The sequence below is a fragment of the Ciconia boyciana genome, chromosome 1, assembly GCF_034638445.1.
Source record: "Ciconia boyciana chromosome 1, ASM3463844v1, whole genome shotgun sequence".
Lineage (NCBI taxonomy): Eukaryota > Metazoa > Chordata > Aves > Ciconiiformes > Ciconiidae > Ciconia > Ciconia boyciana.
The window spans coordinates 10,414,693-10,435,652 of NC_132934.1; the positions used below are offsets into that span (position 1 = coordinate 10,414,693).

At 39.4% G+C, this 20,960-nt stretch overlaps 1 protein-coding gene across 3 annotated transcripts in view; it reads left to right on the top strand.

Annotated features, from left to right (window-relative positions):
- The window catches only part of SEMA3A (semaphorin 3A), a 176,068-nt gene that overhangs the window by 112,694 nt on the left and 42,414 nt on the right, over positions 1 to 20,960 (top strand). For all 3 annotated transcript variants that reach the window (XM_072858416.1, XM_072858432.1, XM_072858423.1), the window contains one exon: positions 1,097 to 1,216. In XM_072858416.1, coding sequence (XP_072714517.1) covers positions 1,097 to 1,216 — 120 coding nt within the window. The remainder of the gene's footprint in view (positions 1 to 1,096; positions 1,217 to 20,960) is intronic.

The window sequence follows — 20,960 nt, forward strand, 5'->3', positions numbered from 1 at the left end:
TCACATAAGGGTGTAAAAGGGCACAGTTCTAAAAAATGCATTTTTAGCAATTGGAATTTAGAGTAATTTCATGGACAAGCTCTACATTAATGCCAGAAACATACGTTTTGATCCCCGGTTGTTTTCTGTGGGTCCGATTGCTATGTATTTTTTATTATTGTTCTCTTTACCAGTTGGTAGGTATTCAATTTGACCTGGTCCATTGAATTTAGACTGTGTCTTTCTCTCTCTCCTCCATGATACTTCTAGCTGGCTGAGGAGAGGCACACTAATATTATGGGACTCTAATATTATGAGTTTCTTCTCCAGCTAGGCTATGTATGTGCCATTTATGGGCTGAAGTATCACAGGTCAATTTTTGATTCACTTGTTCACTGTGATATGCATGGGGTCAAGGTAGCAAGGAATGATGTCATTTATTCTCTCCCTTAGCTGTTGCCCTTTGCCAGTATCACAGTTACAAAGGTGGCAGGAGGAGAAAAGCATGTTCTGTCTTTCCTGTGGAAGATACTGTTTTCAGAGGATTTGCTTGCTCAGAAAAAAAAAGGGGGGGGGGGGGGGAAGCAAAACAAAACCGAAGATCAACCAAAAGATGGTTTCTATATGAAAAATTCAAGGGACTTGATTACTTTCTGAACCGAGAGTGAATGAGCTGGATTCTCGAATTCCCAACACAGAGTCACAAAAACCCAATAGGTTGGGAGGAACCTCTGGAGTCTCCAGTCCAAACTCCTGTTCAAAACAGGGTAACTTGATAGTTAGGTAGGTTTTTGGGGGGCTGCATACTACTGCCTGCCAGGGATAGGTGTACAAGCTGTCACTGTTCCAGCCTAAGAATCCAAACATATTTTTGAAAAGTGTCTGCACTAGCAGTCGGGAGATACAGCTCATTTGAGAGAGGTTACAGTTAAGCTCTGCAGTGAGAAAGTGGGTCTAATTATATATTTTCAATGACAATACATTGCATATGGCTTATTGCTTTGTAATTTTCTCATTATCCCTATTAGTGTAATATAAACATAGGACTGACAGCTTTCTCTGACTTACCATGACTGGAAAATTGAGAAATGTTGCTTACAATTACGTCCTCCCACAGATGGAGAACTGTACTCTGGCACAGCGGCAGACTTCATGGGCAGGGACTTTGCCATTTTCCGAACTCTGGGGCATCATCATCCAATCAGAACGGAGCAGCATGACTCCCGGTGGCTAAATGGTATGTAAAGTGTACATTTATCCAGTTACATTCATCTAGCCATTAAAGACTAGCACACAGCTTCGTTCCAGCAACATCTGTGACATATACACCCCTCTTTTATTTGGAGCAGAATTTTGTCTTAAACCAGTTAAACTAATCAAAAGTGATTTATAAAGAAGCATTTTTGTTTTAATTACATTGAGATTTGTAGAGTGTGATTAAATTTAAAACATATACAGACACTACGGCTAACGCAGTCATGCCACAGGAGCAGATTGCTGTAGGGTGCAATTTGGACAGAAGCTCAAGGCTTGTAGAGGCATCAGCCACACGTCAACACAAAGTAGCTACAGAGCCTTGGGCAGGACTGTGCCTTGTACAGGCTTTAATTTTTGGCTGGATTGAAGGGAATCTGACACTGGCTACCAAAGTCCAGCAGAAAGTGAATCAGCAGAGCTTCCTGAGCAGGCCAGAGTTGTCAATAGTTTGGAAAAAGTGAAAAGGGTCCTGGGTATTCCAAACCATTGGGTTTCAAAATACTCAATAGTTTAACAAGGCACAATAGCTTACATTATTGTATGGATATTACTAATCAGACCTGTAGTTGGTTGGTTGCGTGTATGGGGAGAGAGGGATAGTTTCAGAGAAAATCTGGTCTTGGCTTCATGTATCAAAATACTTTAAAATGCATGAGTACTCTATCCAAGTTCTCCTAAAGTCAAAATTCCAATAACTTAAATGGAATTACACTTGGCTTTAGCTGTACAACGATATGAGCATTTTGGAAATAAGAATGCATCATTTGAAAAAGCTGACATTTGATTTAAGTGAGCCAGTAATGCTAACTGTAGTTACTCTGAGTTAATTTATATTTTAATTTTTGAAGAGTTGACTAGCCACTTTTGCTGTACATACTGCTTGCATCTGCACTCCTGTTTTTGAATTCACAAAGTATTTTGTTCTTACATATTTTTCACCCCTAGCCACATTATTTATGTCTGTGCTGAGGTCCAGGTTTTCTTATGTGGTTTTGCAATTTAGTGCAAACTGTTCACGCAAATTCTTAATGTGTAAGAGCAGACTATAGTTTCTTATTAGCTACAGTCAGAAACTTCTAGTATCATACTGGTTATCATATTAGCTGTATACACAATCCATAACAAAACCAATCCCTAACTCATAATTAAAACCACAAAGTGCTATTGCAGGTTGGATAAACAACTCTATATATGATACATGCACTGGATATATGTATCAGATAAATGTGTATTTGATGAGTTGTATGAATCTGTATTTTAATATGACAAGTTATATGAATATGATTTTCATCCTGTTAAATTTAGTTTTGTCATAATTCATGCGGACTACTGTGAGGACAGATTCAGGTCTATCACATTTCAGTTCTACAGTCTGTGCTTGCCCAGTAACCCAGAAATATTGTTCATTGGTTTATTTTATTATAATAATAGACAAGATTTCTGGACTTCAAGAGACAGTAAAGTACAAGGGTTACAGACATATCCATCTATCTTGGTACCTGGTAGAGTAATAATAAGTTAAAGATAACACAATAACCACTTTTGTTATGATAGTCATCATGACATAAAGTCCAATCATGCAAGCAAAATCTGCTTTTATGCAGTAGATTTGCACAATGACAGCTGAGTCAGAAGGATTTATGCAGTGGGAAAGCACAGCCATTGTCCACAGCCCCTGTACTTCATCGCTGAAAATGTGTCATTCCTTTGTGGATTCAGTTATCAGTCTTTCAGCACTAAATGTGAGAACTGTTTTTCCCAAATTAGCACTAAGGTTACATCTGACAGGGTGCAGAAACCACAACTGCTTTGTGCTCAAGACGGGGAGGAGAAGACAGTTGCACATAAAGAGCTGATGAACCTCAAGCTCTCTAGAATTAAAGTATCATCCAAAATGAGCATAAAAGTAGAAAGGCAGCATTTATTGTAGCACAGGATGAAGATGATTTTCAACTCTAAGTGTAGTTCTTACCCTATATTCCTGTATGGAAAGTTTCAAGCTAATTTAAAAAAAGTTAAGAATCAAACTGAGGCCTTTAGAAATGATTCTCATAACTGTCTATAATTTAGTAGAGAATGATCCTTAAATACATTTTTGAAATCTATCTCTCCATTGCAACTTAATAAGTTTACATTCCTAATATGGAAAGGTTGGCTTAAAATCTGCACTACAATGTCCCTATTAAAGGCTCTAAGACTTTACTGTTAATTTCCCAGTGATAAGGTCCTGGCAGCCTTTCCATACAGTACTCCTAATTTCAGCATCTAACAGGGAAATCCAAAAATTATAATTGTTTGGGTTTGAAACTCTGCAGCCATGCCAGTCATTTGATTATTTCTTTTTTCTTTTGTGTTTGCACGTATTTAAAATGGTTATACTTTTAATGAAATAAGCTCTTATTGAAGGATGAGGTACTCTACATTCTTAAGATCTGTATAAACTAGTTTTGAACCTTAAGTTTGCAGAGCTTTATACATTTTTTAGTGAAGACATAGATTGCTATGTAGTGGTAGGTTTGCTTTTCTAGTTGCTTTCTACAGTGCGCTTAGCCTCAGGCGAAAAAACACTATTCCAATGGACGTATACTGAAAGCTGGATAAGAACAGTAGTTCTGATCAAACTCACAAAGAGAAATCCTCATCCCCTTGTAGTTTAATAGCTAGATGGTGAGACATCCAGTTATAAGTCCTTGGTAATGTTTACTTCGTTCAGAGCAGGAACTTGAAACTGCTTTTCCCATACTAAGGCTAAGGTCAGAGCTGACAGGATGCAGAAAACACAGCTGTTTGGTACCAGAAATGGAGAGGAGAAGACATTAAGTGTTTGCAGACTTTTCATAGAATTTAAATATCACCCTAACTGGTGTAAAGTAGGACAACATTGCACAGAGTGATTAAGTTTTTTAGATTTAAGTATGAACACAGAGTTCCTACAGAGATCACACAGTCACTTTTTGGAGATGCTCCACCTTTTGTAAGAAGTTAAACGCTGCTGGGAAGAGAGCTTTGAACTGTGCCCGGCCCAAGGGAAGGTGCTGACCAGCAGCTCTTAAAGACTTTTTAAGTCTTTTAAGGATATTAAATACTCACAGGCTTCTAAAGACATTTTTGGTTGTATAAATAATTAAACAGTCACCAAGCCAAATAAAGCAAGGGAGACTGATTCCATAGCTGTGTAGTCAGGGCGTTAATCTAGAAGGTAGGGAACCATACATCAGTCACTGTAGCAGTATATATTTAATTATTGATACAGAGTTGGCTGAAGTGACACGGAGGCATTTGCAAAAACACAGTAAAATATGTTGGTGCTCAAGGAAGTCATCTTGGATACAAAAAGCCACAGCTGAGTGCCCCAGACTGAATCATGTACTTTGTTATAAGCCATGTGCATGCTCACCCTGGACATTATTGGCTCCTCTGGTAAGTGCATGGAGTTTCTTTGCTCAAAAAGCTTTGACAGGCTTAGTTGGTCCCCATGAGAGTCAAGAATAGTTTTGAACTCTCAGAAAAAAAATATTGAAAATGAAAAAACATCTCCTGTCCAGCTTTCCTATAAGGAGCAATGGCTTTGATGTTACACATATATCTTGCAGAGTCTTGCCTATAGGCAAAAACCATGTTTCCCTTTAAATGTGCCATTGCCTCTTATAGTTCAGAGCCATCAGAAGCTAGTGTTATTTCAAGAAAGCGTAGATCAGGTCCTGCTTCTATGAACTGCTTCAGTAATAAAAAAAGATGAGTAGGAGGCCCGAGCAGGTCGGAGCAGCTTCCCCTGGTACCAGGTAGTTCCCTGGTGAACTACACGCAGCGTTTGCTGTACACCATCTGCGGCTGCCTTCATGCAAGGGCTGAGGGCATGGCTGGAGGCAAGAAGGCAGAAAAGGCAGTGCAGTGTACCAAAGCAAATGCAAAGCAATGCAAAAGCAATGCACTGAAGGCAGTTTTCAAGCTGAAGATTAGGGGAGTGGAATGAAAGCTTGGACCCGCTCTCATCTTCCCTGACTTGAGCACAGGGGATCTGGCCTTAAATTGTTAACATTTTGTAAAATGAATAACCATAAACATTTATTTTAAAAGCAAAACAGAGTAGGGCTGCAGAAGATTTGAAAGGAGATTAAATCACAAAAGCTGCATTAAGGTAGTATTATGAATCTGGTTTGCACCCCAGAAAAGTGAGGAAATACTGGCCTCACTCACCCTCTTTACTAGACCTGGGGTTAAAAGAGACTGTCAGTTTGGATTTCCAGCCTTGGCTTGGGATTTCCTTGCTTTTTATGGGTTTAAACCAGCTCTATGATATTATTTTAGCATACTTTCCATGGCTTAATTTTTAAAGTGGGGTAGTAGCTGTGCTTAGTCCCCTGGGGTTATTGTCCTTGGTAATCTTTACTTTACGGTTACATAAACAGCTGAGAATTATAGAAACTGAGCGACTGTTCAATAAAAAAGAAAATGCCCTCTTAAATTTCACAGGCTCCAAGGCAGGAAACATGGCCTTGATACTCTCCTGGCATTCATACAGGCCTTTAGCCATCACTTTGTGTTGTTTCCGCATATGGCAGTTTGTAGGATGTCCCAGCACTGGCAACATACAGATATAATTTTGAATATATATATATTGCACGGTAGAGGAATGTATAGCAAGAGAAAGACAAGATTGCAGCTAGTTTATAGGTTTTTTACCTCTCTAATAAAAATGTATTAAATGTGTCAAGATGTTTAGAAATGAATATTTGTTCTCTTGCAACTACTGTTGCTGAGACTTGGATGTGTTCATTTGCTGCATCCTTGAATCTGTAATTTGTCTTTGGTCACCCACACCAAACCCTTTTCCCCCCTACATATACCCACTGCCATCCCTCTCTTCTGTGCCACTCCCTTGTCCCTAAATGCCTTCTTAGTTTTCCACTTTCCAGCTCACCTCCTACACATTCTCAATCCAGATATACAGAAGGCACTAACATACATGCCACCAAAGGTAAGCAGATGTGGAAAATGTCTGACCTGCCAGCATAGACAGGACCCAACCATCCTGGTACCTGGGGGTTATTTCATAAAGTACATCTGAGATATTCTTAGAGAAAGGAGGTGATGGATGCTACAAATACAATAAATCTCCAGCAAGAAAAGAGTTATTTAAATAAAGGACATTTTAAAAAGCCGGGGTATGAACTGCATATTAATATATTTAGTCTTCAAATTCGAAGTCTTAAACCATGGGAGGAATGAAATTAGAAAAAGCTGCCCAACAGAAACAGTGAGTGAGGCAGCCTAGCTGGTTTTAAGAGGAACTTAGATAGCATTTTGTATGTTCTCATATAGCACACTTGCCTGACATGGCAAGGGACTGCAGTCAGTGGACTGAGAAGTCTCTCCCAGGTCTGCATTCCCATAAGTTTACAAGGGCATATTTAAACAACCTTACCAGTGAAAACAGTGAGGGGATTTTTTTGTGTGAGGTTTTTGTTGTTGTTGTTGTCCTTTTGTTTCTTTTTTTTTTCCCCGCAAGGATCTCTTGCATTTAAAATATGCATTTCTATATGTGAACCAAATTAGTCAGCTGATATCTCCTACCATGCAGGCTGTAGTGTGGACCAAGTCCCGCATTTTCCCACCACTGCTTATACAGGGATGAACAACTCCGACCCTTGCAGGAACAAAACATGTCCATATATGCAAGTCTCATTTCTCACTCAATACACCCTCCCACCCCCATTCCCATTATCTTCATTGCTAAGAATAGTAATAAATAATTTCACCGTGATAAATTCCATGTGTGACAAATGCTAATGTCACCTAACAGAGTGCTAGGAAGTACTCAGAAACTATGGTGACGGTGGCATAATAATGTGAACAGAATGGCATACAAACTCAATTTACAGGGTTTTTTTTTTCTCCCTCAAGTCTGTAGATCCAAATTTGAGAGATTGAATATGAATTTTAAATTGTTTTTCTCATTGCAATCTAACAAGTCTTTTCTCTATACATTTTTATTACAACCCGTTCTTTTTCTCTTGAAAGAAATGTAGAATTTCTGAAATCACAAATAATCGCTTCTTTCTTAATGGTGTTACTTGACATTTATACTGTCACTGACCTGAAATGGTTACGATTCAGGAAGCCATAAGCCCAGCTGAATACTTGATCAGAAGATACTCGTGTATTTGAACCAGTTGACTCATCCTGTCTGATAACTGCTCCCTGTATCTTTATACAAAGTAAGAGAAGCATGTGATTCAGAAATCAAAGACCAAGTAGCAATTAGAGAATGTGTTTCACGGTTCCTCTGGATATGAGGAAGATCATGAAGATGGTGGGTAAAGACAACTAGAAAAATGATAATCACCCATCAAGTAGCTTGAATGAAATTATTTTAAATCCTTCTAGGAAACAGATCTTCTCTCTCTCTGTCTCTCTGCCTCTCTCTCTGCCACCCCCCACCCCCCTCCCAGTCTAGGATTAGGTCATTTTCTCCATTAAATTTCAGTGCTGTGGATGAGATTTTGTTGCATTTAGGTATGAAGAATTGGTAAAAGTAGCCAAAGGGTAAGTTTTGGGCTGGAGTAGAAAAAGCAGGTAGGAAAGATGAAGCAGAAGAGGACATTCCCCTGGTTTGACTGCACATTTTGAGAACTTCCTGACGCTCCAGAGAATATGACCTGGGGCAAAAAGACTTGCATCAGTAAACATATTGGTCTGAGCTATAGCCACAATATGCTTGGGGAAGTTAGGATACAAATTAGTCCAGGAACACCTGACTTAGGATATGTGTATATTATATGGTTAACCGTGGCCTCATTTATGGGTTTTAGCTTGGTCAGCCTTACTATCCACACCAAAAAATAATAGCTGAGAGTGTAGATTAGAAGCCATGCTTTGCTGCAATTCATACTGTGACTCTCTTTATAGAACATATAAGATCTAAAATAATGGGGGGAGCTCAGAGTGCTTTGTGTGCTGTTTCCACTGGAGACCAGAGAAGTTTTTCTGCTGCATGTGGTACAGTGTTAGGAAAGATGCTCATAGCTCTCCAAACAAGCACTGTGGGATATGACCCCAGTCCCAAACAGATCAGTGCATAGTCTCTCTTTAAACAGAGACTTGGAAGTGATTGCCAGCCTGGGGATCTACACTCAGTCATGTACCCTGAATCGAGTTATTATTGCTGATGTGCCTTAGAATTGCTAAATTTTACAGGGTTTTATGTCAGTGGAGAATATGGTATCAGCTCAACAACCCAGTAAATCCTGGTGAGCTTCATATCGGGAGAGGCCCGAGAGTGTAGCCCTTCCCATCACCTATGCTCTGATTTTTCTGGGGAGGAAAGTGGACAAATGAGCCAGAACAAGCTCTAGCTAGATGCTAGATGTGGATAAATCAGTGCACCTGGCTGTACAGGGCAAATCGGATGATCTCGCTTGGGGGTTCAGAATCAAATTTGATGACCCAGGTGAGTTGCTTTTTATAGACATAGCTTTAGATAGACAAATCTGAGTCTCATTTGCCACCTCCGGCAGTAGGAGCTGTGTAAAAACCCAGCTGCGTGAGTACACTCCAGGAGTCACATTTTGGATCCTGGATGTCTCCAGCTCTGTACCCTTCTCACACTTAATAGTAAACACCAGCAATTGTCTGATTACTAGTAGTCCCAGTGATATTCTATGTTCTCTAGAAAGCTTTTTTTTTTTGTTTAAACTAAGGATTGTATTTCTATGTATTTATTTCAATGGATAACTTGTAGAGTTGGCAATGGGCAGCTTTGTAAAGTGATGGTCTGTTTGCATAAGAAGGTGACAAACTCAGTATATAACTCAAGCAGTGGTAGCTGTGGCGATAATCTCTACTAGAAAGCTTTGTGTACTACTTTCAGTTAATATATGATTAAAAGGACCATATCTATCTATACATATATGTATAAATACAAACACATTACCCACATGCATCAGTTCATAGGAAGCCTCTCCTCTTGCCCTGGAGTTGAATTTCGATAGGGAAAAAAGGTAATTTGTCCAGGACAGGTGTAGTGTTCAGGTTCTAAGACTGCACGTTGCTTTACTTTTGGTATAGGCCTCATTTTAAATTATACAACATGGATTTCTTTGTAATTCTTATTTTTACAAAGATCCAAATCAGCTTAAGGAAAAGGAAAGTTCAGATTAGGTGGCAGGATGCCAAAGACAAAGCCTAAGTGTTATAGGCCTTGCAATTTCAAGTAGGTTTCCCATGATCTCTGAGGTCTCTATGAGGACTCATCACAGCTCTGATGCTTGGAAAACAGTGACTTTTAGCTACCAAATTATGCCTCCTTTCCTGTTCACAAAAGTAACTAACCAGTTTTTCAAGAAAAGTTAAGCAGTAATCTGCTTGTAGGGAATCACACAGCAGAATGCTAATTGATTTAAACAAAGCCGGAATGAGTCTGTTACAGCCCCCTTCATTGGGATATGACATACATCCGAATCCTTTTTTTAAGTTCTTGTGTTGAGGTTTTTTTCTCTTCTGCTCTAGCCATCAATTTAATGAGTGTTGACCCTGTCAATACCAATTTCCTCTTCTCAGGCCACCACGTTCAGAGTTTGGTGGGCATTCAATAGAGATTTACTGTTGACTGGGTAATTTGAGTTCATGTGTGTGGTGAAAAATTAGTGAGGAGAATTGGCCAGAAAAGTGGATGCCATGACAATGCATGTCACCATGGTGTGACCAGCTCTGCTGACATAGGTTTCAAAAGCTCTCCCCCTGTGAAAATGGGGCCTGTTTGCAAATTAATTAGTTTCTGGCAGCAGCTTGATTGTTGACCCAAAGTTTGTAGAGTGGAAAAACAATCAGATTAGTGTGTTCAATATAAAGGCTCAGCGCAGCACTCAAGTGCAGTTTGCCAAACTGTTGAAGCTGTGAATAGAGTGAAACAAATTCTTTTTTGAGAAGCCAAGGCAAAGGTTAAGTGTGATGTGACTAGAGCATGCTGGCCGTGGGGCGGTGGGGGGAGAATTAGAGGTTTCAGCAGCACAAAAATGGAGAGTGCTGAACGAGTTGCATTGAATTTAATGAAATTCACAGCTTCAGACGCAAAAGTGTTTGGCAATGTTTTAGTCTGTGTTAAAGGGAGAAATAAGATGGCTTTGTTTTAAGAAGTTTTCTTTGTACAGTCATGTGGGACACCAGGGACTGAGCCTCTAAAGGGTGTTAGAGACACTTCCTGAGCCTCTATGCTGTTTCTAAGCACCTGCAGACTTTGAGGTTTGTATCAGTTCCTCCCCCTCCCCACCACACACTAACTCCCTTTATCTCTAATGATGCAATCCAAGCTTCCCATTCATCACTTCCAACATTTGGGCAGGTTTCTTTTAAATAGTGCTGGTACCGCGACTCACAGGCAAACGTATTAGAAATCAACCCTTGCAAATAGATAGGCTAGCTAAAACTTGTTATTCAGGTACTGAGACAAAAGTTAGATAATAAACAATACCACAGGCCAGATCTTTAGCTGATAATAAATGAGAATATCCCCAATGCAGCCAAGAAAGATCTACTGATTTCTACTCACTGCAGTGCTCAGCTCATTTCATCAATATGCTTTATTTCATCAGTGGCTGGTTTTTATATAAATAAAAAGGATGTTGCCCTTCAACATCCATTTATGTCATTCACTGTTATTTATGTCCTTACAATATTTTCTTTACATCAAACAACCCCTATGCATTTTTTATTATTATTATTTTCCCAGTATGACAAGTAGAAAGAAGGAAAATGCCAACAATTGTGGAAGAGACCATGTTCATGGGCAGCTGATGTAGTCTTCTCTTTATCCAATGTCTTGGCCCTGTTGGCCTTTTTCAGAATACCTGAAAGAACCAGGGGAATGGGAGGACAGAGCTGTTGAGCTGAAAATATGAAGGGCTCCACCACTACATAGCCATCACCCCCTCAATTAACAGATGCCCAGCACACCCGGCAGAGTTAATGATGTGAGGATACAGCCCCTTAGTCTGTTCCTACCTCTTTCCCTCATTCCATACAATTACAACTGTTAGTTTGCAACCTATGCAAACTCTGTGATTTGTTCTTGGTAATGGGGCTGAACCTAACCCCCTTTACACTAACATTCCTGAACCGTGAATTGCTTGTCCCAAAAGGCACTCAGTGTTGCTTGCAATTAACACAACTGATTGCTCAAAACCGGCACCTGATGTGGCACGTAGCCAGCTGGAAACATAATCGGCTCCTTAGGTGGAGAAACATCCACTCCAGAGTGGAGCTTGCGATGACGGAATTATTAGTTCAAAGTAAGCCAGGTATGTGAATACCTGCTCTATACATTAAAATCTCAGTTAGCACTAGACACAGCTGAATTAAGTTGCAGACTCAAAGCCTCCCTTTCTCTCTGTCTCCATAACTTCCCCTTCTCTTTGTTCATGAAATCATGTAAATTCCAGTCTGAATGCTTGTAAGCCTAAGTAATTGCTTTTGTTCTTTGGGTTATTTAATTACAAATCTCAGTAGATGACAGGTCCTCTGCACTAAAGGAAGACATCACATTTGCACAGTTACAGAATCCCAACACAAATGTGTGTGGCAAATCAGTGACTGCAGATTTATTCATGCCCTTTGGGACCTGCACTGCCTTTTCAGCTTAGCATGCAATATGATTTAAATTACAGCTTGTGCAGAGCTGTGCCTTGGGATTACACTCCATGTTTCCAACTGTTTATAGTTCAGTGAGCTTTAACCTCTGTGATTCTGAAAATTAAATAATGTCACGGCTGATATCAAACTGATGGCTGGTACTAGATTGCTAAATACTGTCTTGTATTAAAAGCCTATTTTTACAACAAAGTGGAAACATCAATGTATTTAAAACACTGATAACACATTCAGGTAGTTCAAGAGCACAATTCAAAAGTCAAAGAATTGCAAAGCTAAGATTAAGCTCCATTCTCAAGGATATATTCCAACTTCTGTATTTAGCAGAGTTGTGGCTGTTGACTTTACTAGAGCAGGACTGGGCCTAATGCAACACTTTGCGATTAGGTAGACACAAAGAGGATGTAAGATCAAGAAATGCAGATAGGACATCTGTTGTAGTTAAATTCAGATTTGTTATTTCCTTGCAGATTGTATAGTTTCATTATTTCTGAAATACTATGAGATATCAAATCAGACCTTTTGTGCAGTAACTGTAGGACATCTTAATATCTCTGTAACCTTTAAACAGAGGAGGAGAGATAACACTTAGTTACAAAACTGTGTATTTAATATGGCATGTGATTTCCCACCAGATCAGTTTTCATCCTTTTCAGGATTTTAATTAACACAGAATCTTTTAGTAATTTTTCTTCATTTAGTTCTGCAAACCCATGTTTCCGTGATAGATACTGTTCCAGTCCCACTTGAGTCACTTCACTGGGTTCTTCCCCAGGTTCCACCAGGCAACACCTGCAAAACAAAAGGGTGAAACAGATGTCACCACCAGCACCATTTAGCCTTTAGAGCCTTATTCATGACCGTGGTGTAAGGAAAAGAGAACAGGAAGAGAGAAGGACAAATGGGAGAGACAAATGGATACTTATTTTGCACTTGTAAAGGCAGCATGTTTGACTAAATAACAGAGAAAATAAACAAAGAAGCCCCAAATACCTTATTCACAAAATCGCAGTTATCAGATATGATGGACAGATCAAAAAAAAAAAAAAGCTTGACAAATGGTTCCTCATTTGATGTCTTTAAGTTCTGACAGGGCAATAGGCCCTGAACTTCCCATTTTGCTGCATTGCCAAAGTGGTACTTCTTTTTCCCCTTGATCTTTGGAGCACCCTATATTACTTATCTCAGACTTCAATGCCAAGCTTTTAGGTTTCAAAGTGGTGTCAAAAGTATCCCATCCCTTGCTCTTCCATTAGATTCCATGGATTTATATCAATCTATCTTTGCTGAATAGATAGGTGTTAGATTTTATTTTCTGAAAAATGGTGCTTTTATACATGGTGCTTTTATACACACCATACAGTAAAAAAGAAATGGTAGACTTTATGGTAACATTTAAGATATGTCAAGGTATACAGGTATTCACCAGCTAATAGCTGATACTCAGAAGCAGTGAATATGTCAGATAATGTGACGGTGTACAGATAAATGACTATATTATTGAAATATGGTAATACTGTTTTTAAGAATCTCAATCTTAAAAGTAGCAATGTTGTCGGAAAATTTCCATATCCAAAAGACTGTTGAGGGTAACCCACCAAAACTGAACTCCCAGCTGATATGCCTTTTTTAGCTCTTTTTTCCCTCTAGTCTCAGGTCCATATCACTGGTGGCTATAGGCTGAACGTTTCACATGTTAGGAAGGTGAGACATCCTGTAGTGTTATCAGAGAAAATTACCTCTTTCAAAGGCAAGGGTTAAACTGTAAATCTTTGAGACCACCATCTCTTGTACAACATCCAGAAGAATTTGATGTTCCTGGGCTCTCAGGGTTGCCACAACATACTAAGTAAATGAAGACAAAATAGTTCCCTTTCTGATTTACCTTTTAAAGTGATAGGCTGGCCTGTGTTCTTGTTAGATTCCTGGATTATGGAAAGGAGTATTTTTAACATATGTTTATATATATAAATTTCATTTCCTGTTGGTAGGATTGTAAAGTTTTCTGTTCAGGTAAGTGCAGCAAGATTTGTAGGACAATTTTGTTAGATGAGTTGGTATAAGAAGAAACCAGATAACCTTTCACAGACAGAGCTTTTTACAGCTGATCGTTCAGAAAAATAGAAGAAAAGTTATTTTAAAGACTGGATTACATATTTTTCCCATTCACTCCACAGCTCTTATGAAATATTTGAAAGCATTCAGTGATAATACATTATCTGTGAATATGGCCATATATCTGAGGATTGGTGTTTATTGATTCTTTGACTGTCATTTGAGAAAAATTCAATACCCTTATAAATAGTAAAAAGTGTTCCACTGATGTCAGTGAGATTAATCATATTTCCTGAGCCCTATGATAACCTTTGACATGCTGTAAAATCTGACCGTCACAGGGCACAGCTCTCTTCACTTGCCCACCCCTTCGGTCTCTGTTTCCTATTCTCCTGTTTCTCTGAAGAACTTCCACTAAAGGCAGAAAAAGCTCCATGAGAAGGAAAGGTGCAAAACCTTCCTATGAGATATTTTACATGGACTAGTGAGTCATCAGCTTTTTTCACAAGATTGTGTAAATGGGTTGTCATTATTAATACTCTGTTCTGCTCCAAATTTGACATACTTTCAGCTTTAATTTTTTTTGCCAGACCTGTTGGTAGAAAGCATTCTTTAAAAAAATATTCCACGTTTTCCCATTTATTACAGGACCTATATTTTTTACTGCATTTCATTCTTTTATTACTTTTTAAATACTTTTGCTAAACTTTCTGCTAATTCCTCTCCCTGCTGTTTATGTATCACAAGCATGTGTGCTGCAAATTCCTCCCTCACTGCTTTTAAAAAATGCTAAAATTTTGAGTCTGATACAATGTTACTCCAAGAAGGTTTTCATTCTTAAAAGTCACAGTAATTACATCAAATATTTCTGAAATGCTGTCAGTGAATAAAAAAATAGGAGGGTTTGCTTGTACAGAATAAAAGTACATACCAATTAAACAGAGTTTGAGAACAACTTTCTGACAGAGCAGCATAAAAGGTAACGTTGCAAGACTTCTCTATCTATCTCAAGCAGCTCCATGGTTTTCATCACGCTTGTGCTATCAAATACTTTCTCTTTTTTATTATTTATTTTTTAAATGAGCAGAACTAAGTTTCACATCATCAATAAACTAGTACATTATTTCAGTTGGGTACAAATCCTGTTAATACCTTATGTTGACTGAAGCTAAATTAAGTTGGAATCACGTATTATACTCATATGACTACTGAAAGAGGTTGTCATAACTGATGTTATCATACTGAATACCTCAGGTTGTGCTGAGGGGTTTTGCTTCCGCTTACAGATGCCTTACTGCATTTTATGTTGCTGGGCTACACTGACAGATCAGTTAAAACCAGTCATTCACCCAGCCCTTTTTTCAGTCTTTGCTGCCATCCCTCATTAATCTTACTTTAATGGATTTTGTGTCAAGTTGCTTTACACTAGCTGTAAAAGTTAATTATAACAACAAAACCTTTTTCATAGTTTGACAAAATGACCTCAGTTTTGTGGCCAAATTTAAAGGATTTAACAAAGAAATCAAATTACAGGAGAATGGATAGGTTAGGAAATTGCTACAGGAGTGTTGTCTGCTGGATCACTCCTTGGGAACTGGCTCGGGCTGATGATCATTTCCCGATGAATGAACATCCCTCACTGAGGATTGAGATGACGGCAGAGTCCTGTCCAGTTTTTTGACGTGACATTGGGGAGGAGATTGTTTTTACAGTTACACAACCCCTTCCACACACTTCACATTGAACCTGGCAGTACAAAATTTGGAAGTTTTCTTCCTATTTTGAAAATAGATGATAGTTGACACAAAGGCCATATTTGTTCACAGTGTAGGCAGAAAAAAAAGTAATGTATGTGTGGACAAAGGGTCCTTCTGGAGACACGGTTGTGCATAGATTTCTGACAGAGAAATCTTAAAAGAGTTTACGTCTCAGGAGATACATGGAGGCTGAAGACATACTTGTCAAGCCACTGTTGTTCAGTTTGGGGTTTCATGCTTTTGCCAATCATACTGCTGAAGGCTGTCCCACTTTCCCTTCAGTGAAATGTGTTTTCCTTGTAAATCCCCAGCTATTCCTCATACTCAGTCAGGGACTTGTCTCCTGCAACGTGCTGTGTCAGGAGTTTGGCCGACGGTGTTGCTGCAGCATGCTCTCTCTGCCTTCAGGACACTTTCTTGTAGCCTCTAATTTCCAAGCTGCAAAGACGAAGAATATTCCATCCAGACATAATCACACATCTCTCAGCATTCTGGAAGGCCTGAGAAAATCACATTAGGGGAGAGGAACGGGTTTGATCTCTGAGTTTTGGGTCATCTACCATAAACTGCTTGGGCATCTCCAGAGACTTGTGCTCCACCTGTGAATCTTCAGAGCTTACAAAAGGCAGGCCTGTAGCATGGCTTTGATTGCCAAAAGTGAGTAACACCCCAAATCAGAAACATCTTTTGTCTTCAGTGCCTCCATGCTCCACTTCCTCCTCTAATACATCACTTTTTAACATAAAGACTGTGATATTTAGTTTTTGTCACTCATCCAGAGCTCTAAAGATGTAGGTTACACAGTTAAGGCACAGGCTTTCCAGTGTTTTTATTTCCAAGCATCAATGTCAAAAGCTTCAGATAAATGGCCGAGAGAGGAAGAAACAGCTCTTAGCTGGAACTCTCATTAGTTTTTTCTGCAGAGAGGATAAGACATACAGAAAATTGAGATTAAAGTATTCCTAAATGGAGACAATATACTGCAAGCCTTCCTTTCTGTTCTGTGAAGGACTCTAGTTTTCTCAGTTGCCCAATTATTCTGAGGGACAAGTAAATCAGTTTAAAATTAACAGTGTTGATGGATATACAACACCTTAAAACATAGTCAGCAATGGAAAAGAGGTGTTAATTTTGGTTGTTGTTCTGTAAAGAGATAATAATCACCCCTTTTAAATTAAACAGGGTGGGTAGATCATAAGCATTGTTTTGTGAGAAATCTAATTTACGTTGAGAATTAAGCTATAATTTTACTGAACTTTTGTATTCACTTTTCTTCACCATATAATTAGTCATTACAGGGAATCAAAACTACTGTGGTCTCTTTAGAACAAAGACTGCAGAAACTGGTAATTGCGTCAGAGATCAACATTTTCTTCCTTCTCCTTCCTGCGTGAGCTAAAAAGTTACTCCCAGGAAATACCCATACCGAATTATGCCTCGAAGGCTGAGGAGGAGAGAGATCTTGGGGTAGCGGCACTGCGTGGAGGCTTAAGCCTTGGCTGGGACTCAGAGGCTCCTTTACACTCCTTTAGAGGCGTTAAGCACCGCAAAGTCAGGTCGTGCCCCCCCTTTGGTGCTGCGGCCGCGGGGCGGAGGCCGGCGCAGCCCGGTCCGGTGGCGGCTCTGTGGGGGCTGCACCTGCAGCTCCAGCCGGCTCGGCTGCCGGACCGATGGAGGTCTCCGCTTCTCCTCACAGCGATCCAGCCAGCCCCAGCTTGCATGCCTTGGGATGTTCCTAACACTCAGAACTACACTTTCCCTTCCTTGCTTTTGCCCCAACTATAAATCAGTAATTCCTTAAAAAAAAAACCAAACCCCACCACTTAATTAAGATTTAACGTCTCTCACAATGAGAATGATCCATTGGTGACACTCGAGGTCAAAGCACTGAAAAGCCACAATGACTAGATTCCTGTTGCTGTATATGTAAGAGTAGCACTGGGATGTGGAGGAATTTACATGTGTAAAAGCTCTGTGCATCTTTTTTTACATGTGTCTTTTTGCTTGTTATGTTGCTGCTGCATCCATGTATTGAAATGATGGAAGAGTGCTATGTTAATATTCTTTGTAATACCTTTCATCCTTGAAAATCTGTAATCTCTTTATGTCATGAAAAAAAAATCACACAAGTCACCACTGAAACAGAACAGCCAGATTCTGCAGAGAGGAAATTTTTTTTTTTTCTTAATTCTGCTAAGAGTTTTGAACCAGAAAAAAATTTGAAGAATATGTATGCAATTGAAATTATAAGAAGCCTTAGCTAAACCTGAAACTTATTAGCCCACATTACAATCTGACTATGTCACTAAAATTACTTTTACTAGTCTTTGAAAAATAATAAAAACAAGTGGATATGACTTCTAAGAAGGAGAAACTAACTGTCATAGCTAAGACAGTATTTTAATATCATAATTCCTCAGCATCAGTCTGGCTTGACTCAAAGACAAACAACTTGATACATATCATCAGTCTTTAAAACTCTTTCTGATGAGAATTTCCATTGCAACATCAATGAGTGACCATAGTGCTTCTTACCCTGTGATAGCTGCTAACACCTCAATCATGCATGGCCTGTGTCCCACACATCCACCTCCGCCTACTCATGGCTTTGAAAACAGTGTCTCTAAATCACATCTCTACTCTGTGGTCTGTCCCTGGTACTGCTCTCCATGTCAGCATCTGAAAGCAAGTTGCCACAAAACCCTCATATTAGCCCCCATAGTAGCCACAAGTTATCCCTTGCGCAAAGAGCATTCCCACCTTGAGGATGTGGTCTGATGCCATCCATGTTGTTGAGGAGCTTCACTGTAAGTGAAGCATACATGAAGTGAAGCTTCGTGTTGTTGAGGAGCTTCACTGTAAGCAAATCCATGAGAGCTCCGCTGCGTTTGCCTGAGTCATTGGCAACAAGAGGGATGTGAAAGTTGAAGAATTAAAATGAAGGGACTTTGGAAGAACACCACTAAAAGCTTTGGTGTTTTGTAAACTACATTTGAGTGTGTAAAACCACAAACCAACTTAGCTCTCTCATCACCACATATTAAAAGCTTTGTCCTCTGGTGACCTTGCCGAACGCGCCCGTGGCAGACGGCTCTGCTGTGCGCATTTGTGACTGGTGCTGCAAGTCCTCCTCTCCGTGGGTAGCAGAGCTTGCTGTGATTTCAAGCTCAGATTTTCTGAGGACAGTGCTTGCTTCTCTGTGATGGGTCTCAGTGGACAGGCACTGTACGTATTTGTGAAGTCCTGAGTAGCTGTCTATTTTTGTTGTTGTTAAATTTTTAATTTCAGCTTCCCTAGTCTAGTTCCTCTCCTCAGGGCCCCAGTCACCCTCCAGTACTTTTCATTAAATTATAGCAATTGCAGTTTTACTGAGCATAAAATTTCCCTAGTTTCCTAGAATTTTCTTGCTGTGAACTGATAAATTAGTCGTTTTGACCATAAATATACAATAATAGGGGCATTCAGTTCAAACTCTTTACAAAACATTTCCTGAGAACTGCCCTTTGGCTTCTGTCAAGTGATGAAGAGATGACCCCAGCTTCTGTTCCTTCAGCTTACTCAGTCTTGACAGCTAAAGGTAATTTCTGTGCCTTCAAGTTTATAGATCTTCATTAAAATGCTAATACAATTCAGTTGGAAATCCAATTTCTGACTTTTATTGTTTCTTGCTATTGGTGTGTGTGCGCGTTTGTGCGGTTGTTGCTGCTAGAGTAACATTTGTGAAAGAACAAACGCAGATCGATTTTCCTTAGCTTTTTCTCAACCTGAAGTGCTGAGACAAGCAAAACATGTTTCCATTACTTAACTAAGCAAACAATGGCATATAAATCATAGAGGCAGCTGGACCAAGGTGTCATTTTCATAAAGAGCCAGTTTTCTCATGAAGGACAGTTTAATGGGCTGCTGCCAGTGAAATGTCTGCAGAGCTGGTAATTGCAGGAGGGCACACAAAAAGTGGTGCTAGAAAGGTGTCGTGTGGGAGCTGAGAAATAGCCCCACAGCCAAGACAACTGGAAAAAGGAGACTGAAAAAGGTGTGTGCTTTAATAATTTGCTTCTCGAGGCTGATCGTTTTAAATAAAACCCTACGTTTTTATTTTTAGCTTTTTCACATTGGCTGCAAGATCAGAGAAGTGTTTTTAGCTGTAATTTTATTTTGATCGTGTTTATGCTGTGGCTTTGTTTCTCCTTTGATCACGCTTAAACATGTTTCAGACATGTTTGTTTGATGTATGCTGTTTTTTAAAGCACTCTTCCACATTGTCTGCTTGTGTTTTGTTAAAGCAATAAATCAAAAAATATTTGCCGTCAAATTATTTCTTAAATTCATTTTCCCAAAACATGCTTTCTGGACTTTTAGCCAATGGGAGACTGCTTTTAAACAAGAAAGTGTTGAACTGTTCTAACAGCATTTCTGAGCGCTTCACAGATTGGAGACAGTTTTAGGGTCACAGAATACCTGATAATTCATGCACAGAAATTTGAAGTCATCTTATCTATCGACTATTGCTGCAGTGCACTGACTTTTACAATTGTCACCACTGGGTTTGGATCAAAGTCCCACTTTCCATTCAGTAAAACTTGCTTGAAGTTCATTCCAGCACTTCTTTTGTGACGGTGTTGAATGTATGAAATAGGTCAACCCTGACTGAATTATTTTAAACTTCCCATGGGGACCCCTTGATACCGAACCTGTTTAATTTTGCAGGGCAAGGCAGGGCAGCCTCAATACTTGAACATACACATTCATGGATGACATTCTTTCTTCTGCTGCATGGGTGAGCAATTAGAAGAGTCAAGGAGAAGTCCCTCGTCTGTGGACAACATCTCCCTTCCCTTTCTCAAAGAAAAGCAATAAAAACATGCTACGTAGTCCATGGAGAGCGCTATGTTGCGTGACTGCTGGCCATCTGGCTGATTGATTCATCATGACCCTAAACAGTTAGTTGTAAGCATGGTCTGAAGCCCTGGAGTTAAATGCAAGTGTGCATCAAGCCTCAGGCAAGTCAAATAGCTCCTCCGCTAATGAAACAATAAAGAACATATTACAGATCACTAGTTCACACCACCCACTTCTTAGCTTTATAACCTACGAAATTATCAACCACATTTCTCTCCCTCTCTCCACACATATAACCATGATGTTGCTTTTATGATCATTATATTCATTCTGAACAGAAATGAATCTGTTTCTATATGCAACAGAACACATGTAGCCTGTTCTTCCTTTATTTGCTTCATTACATAGACATAGATCTGTTATATGGAA